The sequence below is a fragment of the Harmonia axyridis genome, chromosome 1 (genome assembly GCF_914767665.1).
Source record: "Harmonia axyridis chromosome 1, icHarAxyr1.1, whole genome shotgun sequence".
Lineage (NCBI taxonomy): Eukaryota > Metazoa > Arthropoda > Insecta > Coleoptera > Coccinellidae > Harmonia > Harmonia axyridis.
In genome coordinates this window covers 3,055,320-3,080,496 of record NC_059501.1, presented here as the reverse complement: position 1 = coordinate 3,080,496, position 25,177 = coordinate 3,055,320, and the positions used below count along the sequence as shown (strand labels likewise).

Sequence of the window (25,177 nt, the reverse complement as noted above, 5' to 3'; positions counted from 1 at the left end):
TTTTTTCAATTCCGGACACTTGTTTCGAAAATCAGAACAGAGGCCCCCCGGGGTTCAAACCCAAAAGTCCCCCTCAGATAAATTATCTCAATAATTCAATTAAGCAACAGACACAACGACATAATATCTAATCGAGCACTCTAAATCACAGCCGCGACAATAACGTCGGGTACGCCCCTGGCTAACGAAGGGTGAGTGCATCCTCATAGATATAAATTCCGAGTACAAAACCGCAACCGCTCAGTTCTACGCCCATGCCTGCCGTGTTCCTATCGCCAATTCCAGCTATATTGCGCTTATAGATCATAAGAAATTGTTCAATCGCGACCAATTCCTTGGAGGTTTTCTATAAAGAGGGCGCAGAAACACGCACTTCAATCTCCCAATCCTTAGGCAGCATTCGGGGTGGTTTTTTAGGTTAGAAACGACGGAGATATGGAACCGGCTCCCCACCTCAAGATCAGCATCCGTGAAAACGAGGTCGAAGAATGCATTTTCCAACTGCTTCGACACGTGAGACCGAAGTGGAAAAGCGACGGGATCAAAACAAAGGTGAGTGCTGGCCGCGCCATCTGGCGGTGATCGGGGGGAACTTCGGTTATTGGGAAAAATCGAAATAGGCGATTTTCCGTGTTTTGCCGTGGTTTTTGTGGTGAGCGCGTCGTGTGGTTTGTTTCTATTTTTCGGTAGATTGGATGTACTGGTTTAGTTTATTTTCGTGTTGCGGTTATTGTTTTTTTTTGTGTCGTCGATATTTTTGTAGATAAAGTCATTGTTGTAATCGTCCGGATATTTTTATTGGTAATTCGAAAATATATAGGAAAATGTTACATTTGTTGTGTATTCATAAATGTTTTTTTGTGACTATTTTTCATCGACTGGATCAGTTGAATTTTTGCTTTTCGTTTTTTCGTAATTTTTATTTCGTCTTTTAGGTAATTACAATTTTGAAATCATCCGGATTCTTCAATTGTTGAATCTGCTTAATTTCAACTTCCTGTTTTCATAAAGTATAAATAAGTTTTTTTTTTTCTATTTTTCATCGATTGGATCTGTTGGATTTTTGATTTTCGGTTATTTGTATTTATTATTTCAGTTTTTAGGTAATTATGATTTTGTGATTATCCGGATCTTTCAATTGTTGAATCTGCGTAATTGCAACTTCCTGTTTTCTGAGTTGTCATGAAGTACATACTTATTCTTTTTTTTGTTTTTATTATTTCATCGATTTCTGTTGGATTTTTGTTTCTTGTTTATCAGTATTTTTACCTCGTCTCTAAGGTAATTTTAATTTTATAATATTTCGGATTTAACAATTGTTTATTCTGTGTAAAAATTTTCCTTTTTTCAAGAAGTATTTAAGTATTTTTGACAGAGAACTGTTTCATCAAATCGATTTGTTTCGTTCTTTTGAATTATTAACGGAAAATTTGCCAATTTGCTCACTAAAAAATTAAATAACATGACAAACAAATTTCACGCCATGGTTTTGGTTCATTATTTCAATTAAATAACATATTACTTAATGTAGTTTATTCCTATTTTTCAATTGGAAAAAAAATAAATTTTTTCTTCTCTTTCAGTTTATTCATATTTTTTCATTTAGTCAATCTTTTACATGATACCTAACTAATATTGTTGTAATCTTCCAAATATTTCGATTGTTGAATCCGGAAATGAATGACATATTATTGTTCTTGTTGTTTAGGTATATTGATAATATAATCATCAGTACCTCCTTTTTTTTGTACAGATCAGAGTTTAATCAAAATGAATTTTTTGTCTCAATTAAACTGACCTTTAGAATTATTTGCGGAAATAATATTCTATACCCGAAATCTCAGTGTGTTAACAATAGATATGTAAATGCTTTTAGTTTATGATTTCCTTTTGGTTTTATTTCCTATAATAGTCCTGTAATTTACTTAATTTGTTTCCATTTTTCATCGATTGGTTCTGTTGATTTTTCATTCTTTTTTATGGTAATAATCAAAAATGTCACTCCAGTTTGTTTTAAAATATTCATTGGTGTTTTTTTAGTTATTATTAGTTACTATTTTTTTCCATTTTTCTTCGATTGGATCTGTTGAATTTTTTATTTTTTTATATCGTAATAATCGGAAATGTTACTCCAGTTTGTTTTGAAATATTCATTGGTGTTTTTGTTAGTTTCTATTTTTCATCGAAATGATTTGTTGAAATTATTTTTTACGGTTTTGATATTGGCATTTTTGTCCCGCCAATCTTTTGGATACTAACATTTTGTTCTCGTCCAGATTTTACTGTCATTGATTCTATGAGATTGTAATTTCTGAAAATCGGGATTTTGTTGTCCATTCAAAAAATGTTCAAGAATTTATGAATATATTTGATGTTTTTTTGAAATGTTTTTCAAATCATAGTTTTTCTATTGAGGTTTTTCGAAGAACAAACTTTTGGAATTACCTATAAGCAACAAGAATATAACCCTTAGTAAAATTTGCACGTTTTTTGCTTATAGATTCTCTTGAAATATTCATACAATAATCAGCATTCGAAAAGAAAAGAACGAATTTCAACCCACTTGATAAAAGTGTTAATCCCACTTCCCTAATAATTAAATATGCACACATAACATTATCTTTTTTTCAACGGTTGAGCTCAATGACTCCCATTTATTTAACAGTATTTTATCACTTGTTTAGGTATACCTTGAATGGCCACCTAGAACATTGTAAACATCGACATCATTATCGCCGATATATTGTAGAATAACCTAGCGATTTCCCAGAAGAAAAAATTGTGGGAATTTTGATGGTGCAAGTTGCATTTATTCCAATGCATACAGAACCGGTTCAAGTAATACCCGATGCAATTTCAAACGAGCAAGATAGGTTTTTACAGCATCGATATTAACTACTCACTTATCCTCAATAGATATGCATTATTCCTACAACAAAAATTATTACGTGGCAATAATCTGATATAACCTATATAAAACGATCCTTTTTCTGTTTATATCTATATCACATACGAAGCTTGATATTAAACTTTTGTTAGTATGGCTTAAGTGCGGCTTGACTTAATATTCAAGCTACTTAACTTTGCTTGACTTAAAATCCAGTCGAGTATTAGTTTTTCAATAGTCAAATCAAGTAAATATTTATCAAGAACTTGAAGAATCAAGTACATTCTATCTTTTGCAGTTTTATTTATCAATAAAAAAACTATGAAATGAGAAGGAACCTTGAACAACACTTTTATTTATGAAACATATTGTATTAAAGAACCAAAAATATCGACAATTTCAAAATTGAAACATAAATGAAATCACTATAAAACATAACAAAATATAAATTATAAAAAAATAAAGTTTCTTAATATTGAGAAACCTCCAAGCACTATTAAATTAGCTACATCATTTTTCAACCAGGAGCTAGATGCGATATTTTACTCAATTCGCGAGTTTCTTCACAAAGAATGCTCTTCTTATGTCCCATAGTGAACCTGAATAACGGGTGTTTTTTTTCGAGGTATCTAATTTTAAGTTGGCATTACTGTTCAAGATGGCGACCGATTTAACAGCTTTCAAGTGATTTATTCTCTGTTTGGTTTGGCAATTCATCATGAATAGACTCACGCCTGAACAACGTTTGTAAATAGTGCAATTTCATTTCGAAAATAGTGGTTCTGTGCGGAATACGTATCGCGCACTACGTCCATTTTATTTTGTTTAGCGATAAAGCGCACTTCTGGTTGAATGGATACGTCAACAAACAAAACTGCCACATTTGGAGTGAAGCTAATCCTCAAGTGTATGTCGAAACACCGTTACATCCAGAAAAACTGACTGTTTGGTGCGCTTTATGGGCTGGTGGAATCATTGGTCCGTACTTCTTCAAAAACGATGATGGCCAGAACGTTACAGTCAATGGTGATCGGTATAGTTTGGTTTGGTGACCGCCTAATTTCACGTTTAGGACCTGTGAATTGGCCTCCAACATCTTGTGATTTAACACCGCTAGACTACTTTCTGTGGGGCTATGTAAAGTCATTGGTCTATGCGGATAAGCCACAAACCCTTGACCATATGGAAGACAACATTCGCCGTGTTATTGCCGATATACGGCCACAAATGTTGGAAAAAGTCATCGAAAATTGGACGTCCAGATTGGACTACATCCGAGCCAGCCGTGGCAGTCACATGCCAGAAATCATATTTAAAATGTAATGCCACAAAATTATCTTGCGGATATTAAAATTCAGGTCAATCGATTAATCCATCGTTGTTTTATTGCAATTTAAAGTTCTATAGCTCTAAAAAAAACACCCTTTATATCCAAATTCAGAAAACAAACTTCAAGCGCGCCAAACGACGTGAAACAACCGATGTCACTAGGAGAGCAAAAGTTGCCAAACCTTGGATTTCAGCAGGTATATACAGATAATAATAAATGTTCTGCTTACTATGAGTTCAACAATTAGGAAAAATATAGAATTCTAAATATTCAAATTTGGATATTTTTCGGAAATCACTCAAATAAATGTATTTCATTCAATATTAATATACATTCATAGCGATATAGTAAAATTGTAGATTTGAAAATATATCACAATCCGACAATGTAATCTAACCATGTTGGGGATATGAAAAATTGCGTATACTCCCTCTATCTATGTTTATTACTCTATGACAAGAAACATCAATTTGGCATATAACATCTCAAAATTGGCGAACATGGATAGAACCTTGAAAAATATTCAAATCAATGGAGTGAAAAACTGCCACAATTGAATGATGGAGTAACCACATTCTAAGGAAACCTTAGATTATCTTATTATTTAATTTTTCAAAATATAAATTCAACTAAGTATTAATAAATAATCGCAAAAAAGCTTTTTTTTTTCGATATACTGATATGGAATCGATGTAATTTCAGTGTTGAGTACGGTCCTGTTTTTTCGCGAAGGCTATATGCTAACTGTATAATATGGAGTCGCGTTATATTAAAATAGGATAAATGGAATCGGAAAGGATCATTCAGAGATGCAGTTAGGGTGACTGATTTGAAGGCTATACAACTATATGTCTAACTGAGCAGAGTGCTCAAATTGCGTTTATCTTAAATGGTATATCCTCCTTGTTCAAACGGTTAATTTATTCATTGTTCTCTCTACGTGTGATTGAAACAAATTATCGTACTTCAAGTTGGATAATCATAAAATATGTGTTCACACGATTGAGCATATTGATTTTATCGATATACTTTATGATTGGAAATTTTCCGTTTTGATTTTGGAAAAATTTAGATCTTTTTATCTTTGAAGAGATTCATGTAACAATGAATTAAATGAATGTTGCTGTTTTTGCACATGATAAAATTCTCCAATTTCTAAATGAGTCGATTAATAGTTAAGTTATCAGAAACTCCGCAAACTTTGTATACTATTTTACTTTGATACAGTACAAATTTCACACTTTCTCAGCAACGGTAAAAAATTAAGTTTTCGATATCACCTAAGCTAACCATCAGTACAATAGTTATTTGTTTTCTAGGCAGCAAAATAGTAGATTGACTACCGCGGCTAATAGTTCATAGGAATTCAGCTATGGCAAGGCTATCTAATCTAATTTGCTGTCGAGTTGAACATTTATATTTTTTTTTCGATTGTTTAGAATGATATATGTAGGATATTGTATTGGCAAATTATTACAATTACATATATACAATCTTCTTATTTTTCCTGTAGTGATAAATTAAAACGAAATTTGATAGAAATCGTGATTGTTGGAATGGTTGGTTGCTATGGAAATGTATATGTCCATAATAATTATAGTTTGACAACTTATGAAATTGGAAAAATATCGGATATATTTATATTATGGACAATGATAGCGACTTAGAAGTAATTACTCTTCCAGAAATAAGGGAGGTGGCAAAAAAAATTGATTGTCAGGAAATGTCGAATGTTTTATTTCCATTGAGAATAATCATTTTGCTGCCTAGGCGGGAAAAGCAATATTTTGCTGATTGATATGTGTCTACAAAATTAATATTTACTGTCAATTCGAGAAAAACATATTTTTCTAAAAGAAATTGGCTTTATTCGTCAACCTTTTGTCACCTTTCGAATGCTGAGATTAAATTTGTTAATGGGCAAAATCCGAGTAGGGGTTCCGTTGATATGGCCGGTAATCTACTGAAAGTAACCAAACTCTTTCAAGTGAAAAAACATTTCCCAAAATTCTAATAGATTTTCCAACTAATATATTCAAATGGCTTTAGCTTATGACAGATGGCATAACAAACAAGCTAGTTCTGTGCAGAAACATCTCAGAAGATGACGGTATTGAAGAAAATGTTCTGGTGAGGATATATGGCCACAAGACTGACCTGCTCATTGATAGGAATGCTGAGATAAGGTAAGTGATCATCCTAGTTCACTTTTGTCGAATTATATCGATGATAAGATTTTCAGGGCCGTCTTCGAGATTTATTTTTTTGAGCGCTCGTTCACCCAACAGATCTATCAAATGTCTATATTTTTCCAATGTTGATTTAGAAATGGTCTCATGTTTATCGCATAAAGAGAGAAGTAAAGTTGTTAAGAAATAAAATTTCATACTATACATGCTAACTTCAAAGATGACCACACAATCAGAAATATAGAAAATTCAAGAAGAATATTGGAATAAAAATTCTCGATATTGCTCCAAAATTGTTGTTTGTTCACAACGGAAATTACGAAAAAACTTCGAAAATTGAGGAAAACTCGTAAACAAAAAAAATCACAGAAACAAAATAAAAAATATTCATTTCTCCAAAATTCAAAAACACATAATAATGAAATGAAAACGTATATTGCTATGATAGTTATAATGAATTAATTTTTTTTTATAGTTTCAGTGTTCGGTTTTTTAAAATTTTGTTATTATTTTTTTCGAATGATAAACCATAGTTCAAAATTTGCAGATTTCTTGTTATTCATACGATTCTTCTTAACAGAAACATCAAACTACTCCACCAGCACGAGCTAGCTCCATCCCTGTACGCCACATTCGAGAATGGGCTCGTTTATGAGTTCATCCCTGGAAGAACTTTAACCCCCGAGGACGTATTGAAACCGGAAGTATACAGACTGGTCGCCAGAGAATTAGCAAGAATGCACAAAGTCAAGAATCCAAACCAAAGAAAACCGGAACCTAACTTTTGGTCAAAACTACATCAGTTTGTGGACTTGATACCTGAAAAATTCGAGGATGAAGCCAAACAAAAAGAGTAAGTTTGATTATACTTTATTTTAATTTCGTGTAAAGATAATTCACTTTGAATGAGGAACGTTATACTTTAAACTCTCTTGTTACATAATTATAAGTTGAAATATTCAATAAAAATGATAATAAATTAAGTAAATACAAAACTTGAGGCCTTCACAAGGATTTCTGGACACACAAAACCTACAGACAGAGATAAAACTAATGTTGCTCAGAATGGTCTGAAATGCCAGCGGAAATTTTGAAATCAGAGATTGAAAATTTTTTCTACCCCAAAAGTGATCACAAAGATTCCTTTAACTCTTGTAGAAATTCTGAAACGATCTTATTACATATTTCTCCTTATAACGGGTGTATTTTTTCGAGAAATATAACTTTAAGTTGGCAATACTGTTCAAGATGGCAACCGATTTAACAGCTGTCAAGTGATTTATTCTCAGTTTGGTTTGGCAATTCATCATGAATAGACTCACTCCTGAACAACGCTTGCGAATAGTGCCATTTTTTTTTCGAAAATAATGATTCTGTGCGGAATACTTATCGCGCACTACGTCCATTAGCGATGAAGCGCACTTCTGGTTGAATGGCTACGTCAACAAACAAAACTGCCGCATTTGCAGTGAAGCTAATCCTCAAGTGTATGTCGAAACACCGTTACATCCAGAAAAACTGACTGTTTGGTGCGCTTTATGGGCTGGTGGAATCATTGGTCCGTACTTCTTCAAAAACGATGATGGCCAGAAAGTTACAGTCAATGGTGATCGGTATAGAGCCATGATTACTAACTTTTTCATTCCTGAATTGAACAACCATGATGTCCAGTAGCTGTGGTTCCAACAAGACGGCGCAACATGTCACACAGCTCGATTTGTTGAAAGACACGTTTGGTGACCGCCTAATTTCACGTTTTGGACCTGTGAATTGGCCTCCAAGATCTTGTGATTTAACACCGCTAGACTACTTTCTGTGGGGCTATGTAAAGTCATTGGTCTATGCGGATAAGCCACAAACCCTTGACAATTTGGAAGACAACATTCGCCGTGTTATTGCCGATATACGGCCACAAATGTTGGAAAAAGTAATCGAATATTGGACGTCCAGATTGGACTACATCCGAGCCAGCCGTGGCGGTCATATGCCAGAAATCATATTTAAAATGTAATGCCACAAGATTATCTTGCGGATAAATAAAATTCATATTAATCGAATAATCCATCGTTGTTTTATTGCAATTTAAAGTTCTATAGCTCTAAAAAAAACACCCTTTACTATTGCTTTTTGAAGACAAACAGCGTGTATCTAGCTGCTGACTTCTTTGATTTTTGAAGTTTCGAAATTTTTCAGATACGAAAAACAGAATTTCTCAAAAGAACAGTTACTGCAAGAGATTAGAGAGTTCAGAGAAGATGTGAATGATTTTGACATGGATGTAGTATTCGCCCACAACGATCTTCTTTTAGGAAATGTGATTTACAACGAGGACAAAAACAAGGTGTTCTTCATCGATTTCGAATATGCCAGCTACAACTATCAACCCTATGATATAGCTAACCATTTCGCCGAATTTGCTGGTAAGGAATACTCCCTTTAATTTTTAAAATAGACAAAAAACACTGAGATTATACTATATAGTGTGTCCCAAGTCCCAGAATAAAGGTGATAAACTGATAGGATAATAAAGTAGTAATCACACAGATTCTTCATTTAGATTTAGTGAATAGATAGGATATACATATATAGTTGGTACTAATCACATTAAAAACTTTCCTGTAGCTATGGGTCTTAACCCTTTTTACTCCATAGGCACAGGGTGTTAAATCTGGTACAATAACTCACTTTTCTACAATAAGTCGAAAATTACTTTTAAAAGTGGAATTTTAATGTTTTTGTATGTTTCAATCAGTATTCATGAGCACTGATTTTGATCAAACAATGATTAAACGGTATGACATAACCTACTGAATACAAATGACTCACACTATCGTGGAGAGGTGACTCTGCTGCAATGCGGGGACCCTCATAAATCTGCCGGGGCCGTAGTAGAGTGTGGCACGACGCCCATAACACCATCTCTCGGGCAGACAGAGTCACTACATCATCGCTATTTTCCCTATCATCCGTCTACTATAGGACACAATTCTTTGGTATGTTCTGGAATATCTAATATCTTGTCAAACAAAGAAAATTTATATCTCTTTATAAGTCTAAGCTTCTGAAAGGAATGAAAGGTCTTGCAAAACATTATACAATACGCTCGCAACTAACATATAATGATATAATAAAGTTGGAAGTATTTAAAAGAAGATAGGAAGAGTTGCATTATTTTTGTACAGAAAAGTAACTACTGTATTTCTTGAAGGTGTGAACGACATAGACTACAGCAGATTTCCATCGAAAGAGCTTCAAATGGATTGGTTGAAGACGTATCTGATGGAATACAAGGAAGTTTCTACAGTTAGTGAAAGCGAGATCGAAAAGCTTTACCTACAAGTGAACAAGTTTGTTCTTGCTGCACACTTGTTATGGTATTCTTGGTCTCTGATCCAAGCCGCTCACTCACACATCAATTTTGACTTTGTTGGGTGAGTATAACCTCAATATATACATCGTTTTTTCAATATCCCACTGTTGAAAGTCTAAAATACACACTGACTATTTCAGTCTTCAATTTTTAGTGCAAAAGTTTCCATAAGACATGAAAGCCGGCAAAATCAACAAGTTGGTTTGTCAGTGATGAAATTTTTGCATTTCTCAAATTCAAGATAGCTTAGGAAATGAATATATGTACCCCCCCTCCACCCTGTACAACACTAGTATCGATATTTTTCTACCAATACCAAATTTGGATGTGTCTTAATTTTATCTTGTTATATTTGCGTTTTTTTTTTCAGATATTCAACTGTACGCCTTGAAGATTACTTGAAGAGGAAACCAGAATTGAAAGCTATTAAGTTATCTACATCACTATGACGATATCTGTGATTCCCAAATGGATATTTTTGCATCAACTGATCCATTCACGAAACTCTAAGATTGTATACCTGATTTATTTGCTGTATAAATTGTTATTGTTGAATAATTTTTCATTTGTGTTTTATTTCAAAACATTCTACCCTTCACATCAAGATCCGGCTAAATTGATATGATCTTCAATTTTTTGACAGAAAATTAATCTTTAAGAAAATGATTAAATCAATCAATATTAAATACGATGAAATTATTGCTAAATCCTTCAGAAAACTATTTCCCTTAAAAATTATTACCAGTTCAATCGCTTCGGAGATTACTGATCCTGCAAAAATCCTGAAACCTTTTGTGAAAAGTTTACTTAATAGAGCGAAAGGTTTTTCTTATTTCTAACATTTGATGAGCAGCATCAAACGGAAAGATCTCTCAACTATAACTTCACGAAGATCATTTTAAATTCAAACAAAATAAGGAATATTATTGTGGTGACATTTTGCTAGCCTCAGAGTTAGCCTTAAGGCTCCTAATAATTCATTCTCGATTCATAGTTTGATAATCAGTTCTCGATTATCGACCTATTGGATAATAATTCTTCTTAAATTCTCTCTGGCCCTGTTGACGTGATCAATAGAAAATGCAAGAAGCTGAAACTTATATGAGGTTATTGAAAGCAGATATTAGGAAATAACGTCCTGAAATTCCAAAGAAAAAAATTCTCTTTCCCCAAGACAATGCTGAAACACTCACATTATTCTCTAGATCTGGCCCTCGGTGATCAGTGGCTTTTTGCAGACATCAAAAGAATAAACCTATCAAATAAATTCTTCTCTAAAATGAAGACCACCTTCAAGGGTGGACCATAGACTCCAACTCTCCTCTTACTTTCCCAAACCTATTCTGTCGAAAGGTAGTATTCAACCCCGATTATCTATGAAGATTCATAGATAATCGGGGTTGAATACTACCTTTCGACAGAATAGGTTTGGGAAAGTAAGAGGAGAGTTGGAGTCTATGGTCCACCCTTGAAGGTGACCATATTGACCAATAAAGTCGATATTTTATGAGAAAACGTCCCTGAATGTGAAATTTCACCAAGACAATGCTCCTTGTCACGAATCGATGAGAACCATGGTCAAATTGAACCAATGGCATGTCAACTTATGAGCCATAATTCTCGTTATTTGCGGGAGGTTTTAATTTTCTGCTTCAATATGGAGAAATCTGCGGCTGAGGCTAATCGAATGCTCTCAAATACCGCTATTAGTGAAAGAACGTGCTGAGAGTGTTTGAACGCTTCAAGAACGGTGATTTTGACGTCGAAGACCAGCATGGCAATGGAAGAGATAAAGTTTTCGAATATGCAGAATTGGCGGCATTAGTTGATCAAGAATCGTGTCAAATGCAACAAGAATTGGCAGGATCGTTGGGAGTGACGCAACAAGCCATTTCAATGCTTGCAAATAGTGCAATTTTATTTCGAAAATAATGGTTCTGTGCGGAATACGTATCGCGCGCTACGTCCATTTTATTTTGTTTCTGGTTGAATGGCTACGTCAACAAACAAAACTGCCGCATTTGGAGTGAAACTAATCCTCAAGTGTATGTCGAAACACCGTTACATCCAGAAAAACTGACTGTTTGGTGCTTTATGGGCTGGTGGAATCATTGGTCCGTACTTCTTCAAAAACGATGATGGCCAGAACGTTACAGTCAATGGTAATCGGTATAGAGCCATGATTACTGACTTTTTCATTCCTGAATTGAACAACCACGATGTCCAGGAGCTGTGGTTCCAACAAGACGGCGCAACATGTCACACAGTTCGTGCCACAATCGATTCATTGAAAGACACGTTTGGTGACCGCCTAATTTCATGTTTTGGACCTGTGAATTGGCCTCCAAGATCTTGTGATTTAACACCGCTAGACTACTTTCTGTGGGGTTATGTAAAGTCATTGTTCTATGCGGCCACAAACCCTTGACCATTTGGAAGACAACATTCGCCGTGTTATTGCCGATATACGGCCACAAATGTTGGAAAAAGTCATCGAAAATTGGACGTCCAGATTGGACTACATCCGAGCCAGCCGTGGCGGTCATATACCAGAAATCATATTTAAAATGTAATGCCACAATATTATTTTGCGGATAAATAAAATTCATGTCAAAAGAATAATCCATCGTTGTTTTATTGCAATTTAAAGTTCTATAGCTCTAAAAAAACACCCTTTATAACCAGTTTTTCATAATAGAGCCTCGAATAACGAAAAAAACCAATTAAGCAAAATTGTTCGCCTATCTACAATAAAATCGGTACCTGAACTGAACCCTGGGGTACACCGCCCCAACAGATGCAATTCAACTCAAAACTCCCGTCAACCTATCCCAACCAACGCTATCCTTCACTTGTTGCTCAATCGCCGATCAATTGAAGCCAAACCTGGAAAACAAAGGAAGAAGGCCGCCAACAACAATGAGCAATACATTTTCCGAGAACTCCCCCCAAACCACCCAACTTCCAACCCCCCATTTAAAAAATGTAAACACAATTTCGAGTCAGCCCCCCTCCTATCAATTCCTGTTAAGCAAATATCTCAATTTCCATTCTTTAACGATTTTACAGGAGGTGGTATCCAAGGGGCATGCGGACCAAAGGGGTGCAATGGCGGAGTCTGATGACGGCGCAGACGCGGGGGCCTGTTTATTGATTCAATCTTCTGGTGACTAAGGTGAACTACCCATACGTTAGAGTCAGTCGAAAAATCAAGTTTTTCGTTGAAAACACAACGTTTAGAGGAGTAACAGTGTTGTGCTAAATACTGGGGGTGCTTTTGGTTGAAGATGGCCGAAGAAGGGCCCCAAATCAAGGCCATTGATGGGGGTAAGTGTCTTTGGGGGTATCTTCAAGATTTCGAGTGTCTTTTGCGATGTTTTGGGTTTGAAAATGAGGGAGAAATCGCGCTTTTTGCAAACTTTTTGGTTGTTTGTATTCGAGGTTGAAAACGTTGGAAAAATCTTTGGGAAACTCAATAATTTCGACCATAAATAATGAATTTCCTCTGTCTAAATTCACGACAATAAAAATATAGTAATGAGTCATCTTGTGTTGTTATCATACTTTCCTTAGGAAAACCCATCCTCACATCTCGATTTCATGAATAAACTAAAGCTAGAATACAAAAAGGACCCTTTTCAACTGAATAACGCCAATCAATACCATATTTAATACGTTTTGATCAATCTATTTATAATCATAACTTGATAATTATTGCAAGTGTTTTCTAAAGATATATCTAACATTCATTCAAATGGTTTTGTTTGAATAATTGTTGGATTTTCTAAAGGAAGTGCCTGGACCATTTGTTGATTGTATCGATTCCTCGCTTGTTCTTTGGTTTCTTTATTTGACGTAGAAGAAGAAGTCAGGGATAAGGAAAGATGGTGTGTCTCAGATGAGAATTTGTCTCGGATGTATTGGATCGATGAATTACCTATAGCAACCAGAATTGTATTTATGACATTGGTTGAATTTGGAGAAAAGCTCCAATTGTGAATTTTCTGTATAAGATGGAGTTGGTGAAATTCCCAATGATTTTAGTGTGGGATGAATATTTTATTGCATTTTTTTATTATTCTTGAAAAGCAAACTGCTGCTTTCAACTGATGTTATCATTCCATGATGAATGAGCTGTAATACATTTTTCGAGAATTGCTCTGATCGGGGACATTTGCTTCTCACAAATTATGAAAATATAGGTTATTAAATTGTTCAATGGAAGACTTCATTGATTTTACCATTAAACTGACATAACATCTGACATTTCTATATTAAATGACCTTTGTGTTGCAAGCCAAAGGTCCCATTCAGAAGAATGATAAATGGTTTCAATGAACTTTCAACTCTGTAAAATGAATAACACTGAAACACTTACAGTAGATTTCAAACTGTTTGTCTTAAATTTTCGGTATTATTATTATTATTTCGAAGTTTTTATTTATATCTGTAGATTTTTTTATCATTACTTTTTTCAAATTTTGATTTCTCAACATTGGAGATCTTAGACTGAACACGACAGATTATTGCAAAAGGTATGCATGTAATGAATAGGTTTCTCAACCAATATTATTGAAATACTACGACATAAAAAAAAATGGAGATTAGAGGTCAAATTTTTCAAAGCACAGCATCATTCGAATATGTATTTGGAAATACATAGGTAAACCTGTGTGATAAGCAGAATATAATTTTCCAGTCGAATTTTGAGATGGATGTAAAGACATTTTGTCTGAATCTCTCTAGCTTGCCTTCATTAGAAATAAAGTTTCAAAGAAAACACAAACAGAACGCGCTTTTAAGCTAGTTTTAAAAAAAATGATGAAAGCACTAACTTGAAGCTAGGAGCTTTTGAGCTCTCGTTCATTCCTGTGTCAATTGCACCCTTGGAGACTAGATATATACTTATACACAGTTATGAAGAATCTAAGGGTGCATTCCATAAATTATAAAAATTCTGGACTTTATGTCAATGATTCCTCATTTTTTTAGATTTTCTGATGTGGTTTTGATGATCTTATTAGCTAGAAATTCTGCACATAACTCGAAATCGTGTTTTCATATAATTACCCAGAACCTGCATAATTTCTATGTTTATGAAAATATTGGTAATTTTTTTCGATATTCTTCTTGAATTACTAACTGTAAAAAAAAATTGAATCGGAAAAAATAATTAAGGAGAAAGTGTTCCTTTTGACCTCAGGAATCTTCGGTTGAAATATATGTACAATTCAAAGACTCACCCTGTATATATAGCCGAAATCTTGATGTCATCGGATATGTAGTCACGAAAATATTGGGTATTTGTTTTCCAATAGTCTTCTTGAATTTTCTGTGGTTTTAATGTGATCAACTCGAAATTTTTTACAAGGGAACTCGAGATTGTTATTTCATATGAAAACCTAAAATTTAAACTATGTCTGGTTTGTGAGTATATTTTGTAATTTCATTCTCGAATTTTCTATACCCTTGTGGTTAAGATCTTGACATGAAATTTCGCACGAGAATCGAAATTGAAATCCAAATACGAATTTTCATTGCAATCAAGTAGGCAGTTTTGAAATTGATAAAAACACAAAATTTCGAACGGACATATTTACAAAACAAAATCGCATTCGAGATTCGAACCTATCCTGAAAATTTAATGTTTCTAGGTCCTTCTGAACGACCAGAGTCGAATTTGAGAACGAATACGTTTTTATTGAGTCGAACCTTATCCTTTGAGACCATCCTTGGCTCAAAGTTCGAAAATTGCAGACATTTTGACGAAATTATCTAATTTCTTATCTTTGCAGTATGATCTTATTAGTCGAAAAGTCTATAGAATAAAAAAAGCTGATCAAAATCAGATTCTGCTTCAACCAGCAGATTCAAACAAAGACCTTACCATAATAAAACGCTCAAAAATTCTTCCTTTCTTTCAAATCTCACTTCTCATCTGTGCAGTAAGATCTAATTAGATGAAAAGTCTATAGAACAAAAAAAGCTGATCAAAATCAGATTCTGCTTCAACCAGCAGATTCAAACAAAGACCTTACCATAATAACACGCTCAAAAATTCTTCCTTTATTTCAAATCTCACTTCTCATCTGTGCAGTAAGATCTAATTAGTTGAAAAGTCTATAGAACAAAAAAAGCTGATCAAAATCAGATTCTGCTTCAACTAGCAGATTCAAACAAAGACCTTACCATAATAAAACGCTCAAAAATTCTTCCTTTATTTCAAATCTCACTTCTCATCTGTGCAGTTAGATCTAATTAGTTGAAAAGTCTATAGAACAAAAAAAGCTGATCAAAATCAGATTCTGCTTCAACCAGCAGATTCAAACAAAGACCTTACCATAATAAAACGCTCAAAAATTCTTCCTTTATTTCAAATCTCACTTCTCATCTGTGCAGTTAGATCTAATTAGTTGAAAAGTCTATAGAACAAAAAAAGCTGATCAAAATCAGATTCTGCTTCAACCAGCAGTTTCAAACAAAGACCTTTCCACAATAACATTCGTAAGCTATCCACAAAATCTCCTGTCTGAAAGCCGCTTGGCGCTTAATCGACACTTTACTACAACGACCATAGAAAATAAACGAAGATTTAACCACCCACAGAATAACCTACGAAGCATTGATACCAACTCAACGTAGATACCCATAAATCTCTCATCAAATCCACAGATGAAATCAAGACTGGAGTCTGGATTTGATGGACCCTCATTCTATAAACCACCCAAAGCGCTAAAAAGCCTCGTCTCGTAAAAATCTCGTGCGAAATTCTCTGTCGCTATAAATCATGGCGCAAGGCTGTAAACCGGGCATTAACGACGATCAAAAATTGCATTTTCCGAGACGCCGGCCGTCCCGACGCCACGGCGCGTTCCCCACCTGTGAATTATGCAGAAAGCGATAGCAGACACGCAAACTTGCAACTGTTCTAAGTTTGTGGGTTCCACTAACAGGGTTTCAAGGTCACCGGATGGGATGTATCTGTGGTTGTGACGTTTTCTTACTCATACGATTCAATGGATACATTATGAGTCATGCTTCTATTGGCAATACGCTCTATTAGTGTGACGTCACACACCGCCATTTTTGTTCTCTTGTCAGTGTTCGGAATCCAAACAAATAAATTGTCATTCAAATTAGTACGGTGTCGTTGAAGGAATTGGCTTATTTTCATAAATAAGAGTATTTCAGGAACGATTTCAGTATTAATTGATAGACAGAAGGAACGAGGTTAATACCAGTAAGTTTGAATCCTGTATCATTACCCAGATTTTGTAAAAAGCCGTGTTTATTAGTTGAACTTCAAGTTCGAACTTACTGGCATTAATCTCGTTCCTTCTTTCTATCAATTAATAGTAAAATCGTTCCTCAAATAATCTTATTTATCAAAATAAACCAATTTCTTCAACGACAACGTACTAATTTGAATGACAATTTGTTTGTTTGGATTCCGAACACTGACAGGAGAACAAAAATGGCAGTATGTGACGTCATCACTAATAGAGCGTATTCTGTCCATGCATGGCTGCCGCTACTTTTTATAGGTGTATTATATGGTCTCCAAGGGCGCAGAAGCTCCTGACTTTCCTCAAGCTTTGAAGTATTTTGCACCTAAAATTCCATCTCGGTCAGATCCGTCACTGAAGAATGAGTTTTGGTTTTTCGATATTTTTCTTAAATTTTCTATGGTTCTGATTGAGCGATCTTTATTCAATGAAATGAAACTTTATGAATATTTTCGTCTCAAATCTCAAATAAAACAAACTACATAGGCAAAAAACTTTGGTTCAGCCGGTTTTTTCCGAAATTCGAAGCTTTATCGTAAAAAACTTATTATATAAAGGGTGTTTTTTTTAGAGCTATAGAACTTTAAATTGCAATAAAACAACGAAGGATTATTCGATTGACATGAATTTTATTTATCCGCAAAGATGATCTTGTGGCATTACATTTTAAATATGATTTCTGGCATATGACCGCCACGGCTGGCTCGGATGTAGTCCAATCTGGACGTCCAATTTTCGATGATTTTTTCCAACATTTGTTGCCGTATATCGGCAATAACACGGCGAATGTTGTCTTCCAAATGGTCAAGGGTTTGTGGCTTATCCGCATAGACCAATGACTTTACATAGCCCCACAGAAAGTAGTCTAGCGGTGTTAAATCACAAGATCTTGGAAGCCAATTCACAGGTCCAAAACGTGAAATTAGGCGGTTACCAAACGTGTCTTTCAATAAATCGATTGTGGCACGAGCTGTGTGACATGATGCGCCGTCTTGTTGGAACCACAGCTCCTAGACATCATGGTTGTTCAATTCAGGAATGAAAAAGTTAGTAATCATGGCTCTATACCGATCACCATTGACTGTAACGTTCTGGCCATCATCGTTTTTGAAGAAGTACGGACCAATGATTCCACCAGCCCATAAAGCGCACCAAACAGTCAGTTTTTCTGGATGTAACGGTGTTTCGACATACACTTGAGGATTAGCTTCACTCCAACTGCGGCAGTTTTGTTTGTTGATGTAGCCATTCAACCAGAAGTGCGCTTCATCGCTAAACAAAATAAATGGACGTAGTGCGCGATACGTATTCCGCTCAGAACCATTATTTTCGAAATGAAATTGCACTATTTGCAAGCGTTGTTCAGGCGTGAGTCTATTCATGATGAATTGCCAAACCAAACTGAGAATAAATCACTTGACAGCTGTTAAATCGGTCGCCATCTTGAACAGTTATGCCAACTTAAAGTTATATACCTCGAAAAAAAACACCCTTTATATTTATGATTCAAAGTATTGTTCATCGCTGTCCACTACTTTCTCCAATCTTTTGGGGAGCGTACGAATCCCGCGTTGAAAAAACTGGTCATCTTTTGAAGCGATCGACTTTTTACTTCTTCATAAAACCGGAAGTACTGGTCAGCCAGGCCGTATGTCATTGATTGAAACAAGTGATAGTCCGAGAGAGCAAAGTCTGGAGAATACGGCGGGTGGGGTAAGACTTTCCGTTTCCACATTTCTAAGTATGTGCCGCCCACTTTCGCAACATGGGGTCACTTTATCAAGTTTCTCGTTGTATAGCGGCCGTTTGTCTTTCAATGCTCGGCTCTGACGCATTAATTGCGTTTGAGCAATCCGGTAGATCCTTGTTATGACCACTTTTTTTGTTCCAGTGTCGTCCCCAGTTATCGTTGCGTTCTGCCTAGCTGCACTATTCTTCTTCCTATGCTTGGCAATCGTGACTTACTTCCTCTACAGGAGACGTATTCGAGATGCCAAAAGAGGTCCAGACCAGCCCTTGGCTTTCCAGACCCATAGACGACCAACAGCAGTGAAGAGTCCTGCAGGGGCTACCACTCATTACCTCAAGAAGAGCCCTAGCCCAACAGGTCCTTCCAAAACACCTCCTGGGGTAAGCCAAAAAAAAAATATTTACTATCAAAGTAAACATCTCAGAAAAAGAAAAAAAATTGCAGCAAATGATCGCTTTAATGTTCATTGTTGCTTGATTGAAACAATGAACTTTACTCTACCTAAGCATTAGCTTGAATGGAGCTGAAGTCTATTGTGAAGTTACCTCATTATTGAGGGACTCATAAGGAATATGATTCAACTGGATTCAAGCTTAATGGTCGAACCTTTAGCTTTAGTGCCGATATAGTTATTTATAATACAAGTGCAGAAGGCATTGATATTCTTCCACGAGTTCAAAATTCATAAACGAGCCACGAAGTGGCGAGTTTTGGAATGAACGAGTGGTGGAATGAGCCTTCTGTACGAGTATTATACATTATTTTCTCTAATTCATTGCATTTTCATTGAAATTAATGAAATATTTCGATAAATATATTTTAGTGATTTTTGCATTGAAAAATGTTGGTTGGCAGAACTGATTTCTTTAAGGCAAATTGATGAATTGACAGATGAAGCCGTGGCGGAAAGTTCGGAGTACCAACATAGAATAATAAAATATAACCATGAAAACTGTGCGTTTCTGATATATTCTCGCACGATTTTGTTCTACAAGATGTGGAAGAATGAACGGAATAACCACAGAATTAGAGAAAATTTTATTTAATTCCGAAATACCCTTGACAGCGTTCGTTATTTCGTTATTAACCATTATAGTGGTGTTGATTGTACCAACTAGACTACAAGTTATCTATTTGGTATACAAATATACCAAAATTAGGGGGAGCACTGGCATAGGGGTTTTTAGCCCTAATATGAGAGTATCTATAACCCTGAGGCCGAAATCTTTTCAGATAGAAAACCTAGCTGTTTTCATCTGTGCTCAAAAGCCGACCCTACAGGAAGCATATATTCATTATATCGGACAGCCTAGTTACGCTGAGGATCTTTGAAACCAATAATTGAAGCGTATGATTCGCAAAAAGAGCATCAGGCTTTATACTCTCTGGACCCGAACCCTTCTGTAGGCTCGAAAAAGCTAAAACAAAAAGATTCATCTGCTCATGCAGCTGAGCTCACACTTCAACAAAGCTGACAGCTTTTATTCGACCAATAGATATCTTTAAAAATTCTATCAAACACCTGTTTGTGAAGTTAATACATTATTACCACGGACAGCCAAACCAGGCTGAGATCCCTGGATTCGTGTTGTCAGGGGTCTGAAGATTTCACCTACCTACGCCAAAAAGCTCCTGAAGCTATCGCGAGCCGAGCTTCGGGTGATGGTGGGACTGCTGACGGGGTACTGTCGGTACAAACATCATTTGTACCGTATGGAAAAGTCAGCAGACGAGATTTGCAGGCTCTGTGGATCGGAAGCAGAAACAGCCGAACACTTGATATGCAAGTGTCCGGAGCTGGCTGGCCTAAGAACCATTCACATGGGTAAGCCGGTCCTGGATACCAGAGAGGTAACGGCCAAGGCCCCTAAGAAGGTTGTCAATTGTATTAACGTCGTTGACGACCTCCCTGGGTTTCTATGAATGAGTAGGTTAGTGAACAAAAGATCTGCATGGTCGCAGTTCCCGGAAGGCTTACCGAAACAAAACGACCCCAGTTCAAATAATAATAATCACGTAAAGGCTAGAATAGCTATTACATAGTACAATCTCCCACTCAAAGCTTATATCACTTCGGTAAACAAGTTAACATTGATACATGAATTGCAGATGTCGGTGCCACAGACTCCAAGTCCAACAGGTAATCCCCCACCTATTGGTGGCCCATTGGAAAATGGGGTAGCCAAAGGGAACGCACATGGAAACAATGGTAACATGCGCGACAAGAACGAAACAGCAATAATTAAGGATATGTATACTAGCGAGAGTGAAACCCACACACCTAGTAAGGAAGAATTGGAAACCAACGAGAAGAACCTACAGCAGAGTGCTTCGTATTTAGGTCAGCTGGTGTTCAAACTACGGTAAGTCTAGTTGGCTTCGACAAACAGAAATTCGCTGGGAAGGGAGCTCCAAAAAACGTCTTCTTATTTTTTTCAGGTATAAGCACGACAAGAGCGCCCTCATAGTATCGGTTGTACGCTGCAGAGATCTACCGGCCAAAGATCCAAACGTCGGTTCTAGCGATCCCTATGTCAAGCTACAGCTTCTGCCAGACAAACAGCACAAGGTGAAGACCAGAGTCCTGAGAAAAACACGGAACCCAGTATACGACGAAGACTTCACCTTCTATGGCATCACTTTCTCCCAACTTCCCGAAATAACTCTACACTTCGTGATACTCAGTTTTGACAGATACTCCAGGGACGACATAATAGGAGAGGTGTTTTGCGCCCTAGACCAAGTGGACATCTCGCAGATAGAGACTCAACAGATGGCTCTGTGCAAGGAGATTCAACCCAGAAGTCTCAAGGTGAGATTAAATAAACAGCATCTTTTATTGCCTTCGCTTTCTGATTCTGGGGTTTTCGAAACAAGAGGTCGCGATCCTTTTTTCGACTGCATCTGAGCCTAAGAACCTAATTATATCAGGGGCGCATATCTACATTACCACGGACAGCCAAACCACGCTGAGATCCCTGGAATCGTGTTGTCAGGGGTCTTTGCTGACTTGGGAGTGCCGTAACACCATAAAGCATTTGGCCGGAGGAAATAAGGTGACTCTACTATGGGTACCAGGGCACTGTGGGGTTGAAGGAAATGAAAGAGCCGATGAACTTGCAAAAAGTGCAACAAGGTTAAGACCTGCTGGACCTGAGCCTTTCTGTGGGATAGGAAAAGACCAATATAAAGCTGCGGTCCAGCTATGGGAGTTGAACAGTAGGACAATCCCCAGGACTAACACTCCTAGACTTGTTTAAGCAGAGAAATTCGTGAAGATTTCACCTACCTACGCCAAGAAGCTCCTGAAGCTGTCGCGAGCCGAGCTTCGGGTGATAGTGGGACTGCTGACGGGGCACTGTCGGTACAAACATCATTTGTACCATATGGGAAAGTCAGCAGACGAGATTTGCAGGCTCTGTGGATCGGAAGCAGAAACAGCCGAACACTTGATATGCAAGTGTCCGGAGCTGGCTGGCCTAAGAACCATTCACATGGGTAAGCCGGTTCTGGATACCAGAGAGGTAACGGCCAAGGCCCCTAAGGAGGTTGTCAATTTTATTAACGTCGTTGGCGACCTCCCTGGGTTTCTATGAATAAGTAGGGTAGTGAACAAAAGATCTGCATGGTCGCAGTTCCCGGAAGGCTTACCGAACCAAAACGACCCCACTTCAAATAATAATAATAATAATTATTATATCAAAAGACCTATAACCTTTTATGTTATGACCTTTCCTCTTTCAGATCCGATCTCAAGGACGCGGAGAGCTTCTCGTATCACTCTGCTGGCAACCTGCTGTCTCCAAACTCGCCGTCGTGGTATTAAAAGCCAGAAATCTGCCAAAAATGGACGTTACAGGTTTAGCAGACCCGTATGTCAAGATCTACTTGACGTACAAAGGACAGAGGTTGGCCAAAAAAAAGACACACGTGAAGAAGAGAACATTGAGTCCAGTTTTCAACGAAAGTTTCGTGTTTGACGTTCCTCAAGACGCTTGTGAGGGTCTGACAGACATAGGATTGGAGTTCCTGCTGTTAGACTGGGACAGGGTGACCAAAAATGAGGTGAGGGATTTAGAACATAAGTGTAGGCCTATATAGACTGTCCAACTGGAAGTTATTGAGAGTTAATTTGATCAATTTTTTTCAGGTGATTGGCAGATTCGACTTGGGAGGGGCCAAATGCACAGGAACAGCACTGAATCACTGGAACGAGGTCTGCAACTCGCCACGTAGACAGATTGCAGACTGGCACAAGCTCCGAGAATAAGATCGAAGCTCCAAGTCTCCATATAACCTTATCATTAATCATGAAACTTGTCAGTCCACACTGAATATACAATAACTATCGCTGATGGATGTAGCGCGAATCATCCTAATTTTTTACATGCTTTCATGTATGATAGAACTGGAGAGATTGACTCCTTTTGGTTTGGGACCTTCGTTTACCTTTGGGGCATCTAGATTTAGAAGAAAATACACATGTTGTTGAGATTTCCATTACACACTTTATTCAGATTAAATATTAGTAAGATGCGGATCATATTTTAACGTGTGAGTTTCGAATCATGAACAGAACATTATGAATTGGGGAGCAGCACCTTTTGGGAACAAATAGGCTCAGCATCAGCATTGAAGAAGGTTCCAGAGGTGACTACTTCTCTCTACTCTTCAAAATTACCGATTTCAGGGCAAACAGACCAATTACTTGCCGTTGTCTCAAAGTTCATCATTGATTACTGAGTAAGGGTTACATCACACTTCGACCTTGAGGTCTTTGTGTGCCCCTTCACAGCTATTCTCTCTTCTGCTCGCCTTCCAGTTCCAGAATTCTAATGAACTTCTCTGGGATGGTTACATTCTCACTCTTCTCTACCAAAAGCGTTGGTTTGCAAAGGTGGGATATTCTATGACCAGGTGTTTTGGCATTTCTTTCCACAAAAAGTGCACTCTTGAGTTTCTATACTCATTAGGTGCACCATAGGGTGGCAATGCCTAGTAAAGAAGCCAGCGAGAATGTGTAGCATATTCTTACAGAGATATCATCACTTTTTGGATCATGACAATGATCTAGGCCACACCAAACAAGAAATAACACATGATTGACTCTCAAAGATGCTGATTTCAGAGTTTTCTGAATGTATATTCCCTCTACAATATGGAATTTCAAATTCTCAACTAATAATTTAGTAGCAATCTTACGAAGATACTAAGCTCACACAGTTAATTGAAAAAATTGAACCATCTTCGGTACAAAATAGTAGTACACCATATCTTGTAGACCTAGTGTATTTTCTACTATGTGTATGTTTCCTCGAACTGTTTAATCAATGTATTTTCAACTGTGCACATGCTACAGCCTTCATCGTTGCCCTATAGAATAACTGTCTAGAGAGTACCGAAGATGATTCATACTTTTGGACCATACGGTTCAATTTTAGATGATCGGACTGATTTCAAACACAGAATCGATGAATTTAGGAAATAAAACAGCTTGTCTGTTCCATTGACTCGCTGGTTTTGTGGAGAGTACTGAAAAATCAAAGAAAATAAGAATTAAACGAAATTATGAAATAGTACAACTAACATAAAAACAAAAAACAACGACCAACAAAAGCTGATTTTGAGAAACTTCACAGGCTCTACATAGATTCTGAGGAATTAATATAATATAATTAATAGTGTGGTCAGATTTTTGCACAAAGCCAGTCGAGATCAATTTTCTGAAAAAACCTTGTAGATAGTCAATAATTGTGGAGCTTTCTTTCGCATTTCCTCAAAGTAGATTTATGTAAATAATACGATACAGTTAAATTATTAGATAGGCTAAAAAAAAGAGAAAGATTAAAACCGCTTCAAGAAAAATTTTTCATCTGAAAGAGAGGTTATGAATGGTGTTCCGTTTGGTACGAAAATACGCTTTGGTGGTGTTTCAGAGTTGAAATATGATTATTGGATAAGTCCATCGAAAAGAAAATCTATTTATACCTTCAACTTATATGTTAATCAACGAGGTATTAGTTTGGTTGAACTCAAACTTAGTTGTATAGAGAAGATTTACTCAAAGCTGTTTTAGAATTATAGAATTGATGTTACTCAACCTTTTATTAACAAAAAAAAAATTGGATATAATTCAAAACAGTCAGTAAATGTGGATAAAGTGAGGGGTTTTGACAGTTTTTATAAGAAGAAATTCGATTCAAGAAGTATTTTATTATCATTTACTGATTTTGGTTTTGAATGGATGCAGAACAATTTTTGCTCTGAATTTAATTATTTTGTTTACGATATCAATTACTATTTTTCATTGATACCGTTAGTTTTGTTTTTGTAAATAAAAAATAAATGTTTGAATGGTTTTTATT

The 25,177-nt window shown here is 36.3% G+C and overlaps 2 protein-coding genes across 2 annotated transcripts; both read left to right on the top strand.

The window, feature by feature from the left end:
* Positions 1 to 226: 226 nt before the first annotated feature.
* On the top strand, positions 227 to 10,339 carry LOC123688809 (ethanolamine kinase 1). The gene is made up of 6 exons (XM_045627481.1): positions 227 to 552; positions 6,267 to 6,403; positions 6,987 to 7,259; positions 8,600 to 8,826; positions 9,615 to 9,837; positions 10,147 to 10,339. The coding sequence occupies exons 1-6, from the start codon at positions 436 to 438 to the stop codon at positions 10,223 to 10,225; spliced, it is 1,056 nt and encodes a 351-aa protein (XP_045483437.1). The 5' UTR covers positions 227 to 435; the 3' UTR covers positions 10,226 to 10,339.
* Positions 10,340 to 12,927: 2,588 nt separating this feature from the next.
* On the top strand, positions 12,928 to 25,175 carry LOC123676743 (synaptotagmin-4). Its single transcript, XM_045612915.1, has 6 exons — positions 12,928 to 13,103; positions 18,954 to 19,192; positions 20,922 to 21,175; positions 21,252 to 21,624; positions 22,557 to 22,877; positions 22,963 to 25,175. Exons 1-6 carry the CDS (start codon positions 13,064 to 13,066, stop codon positions 23,080 to 23,082), a joined length of 1,347 nt encoding a protein of 448 aa, XP_045468871.1. The 5' UTR covers positions 12,928 to 13,063; the 3' UTR covers positions 23,083 to 25,175.
* The last annotated feature ends 2 nt before the right edge of the window (positions 25,176 to 25,177 follow it).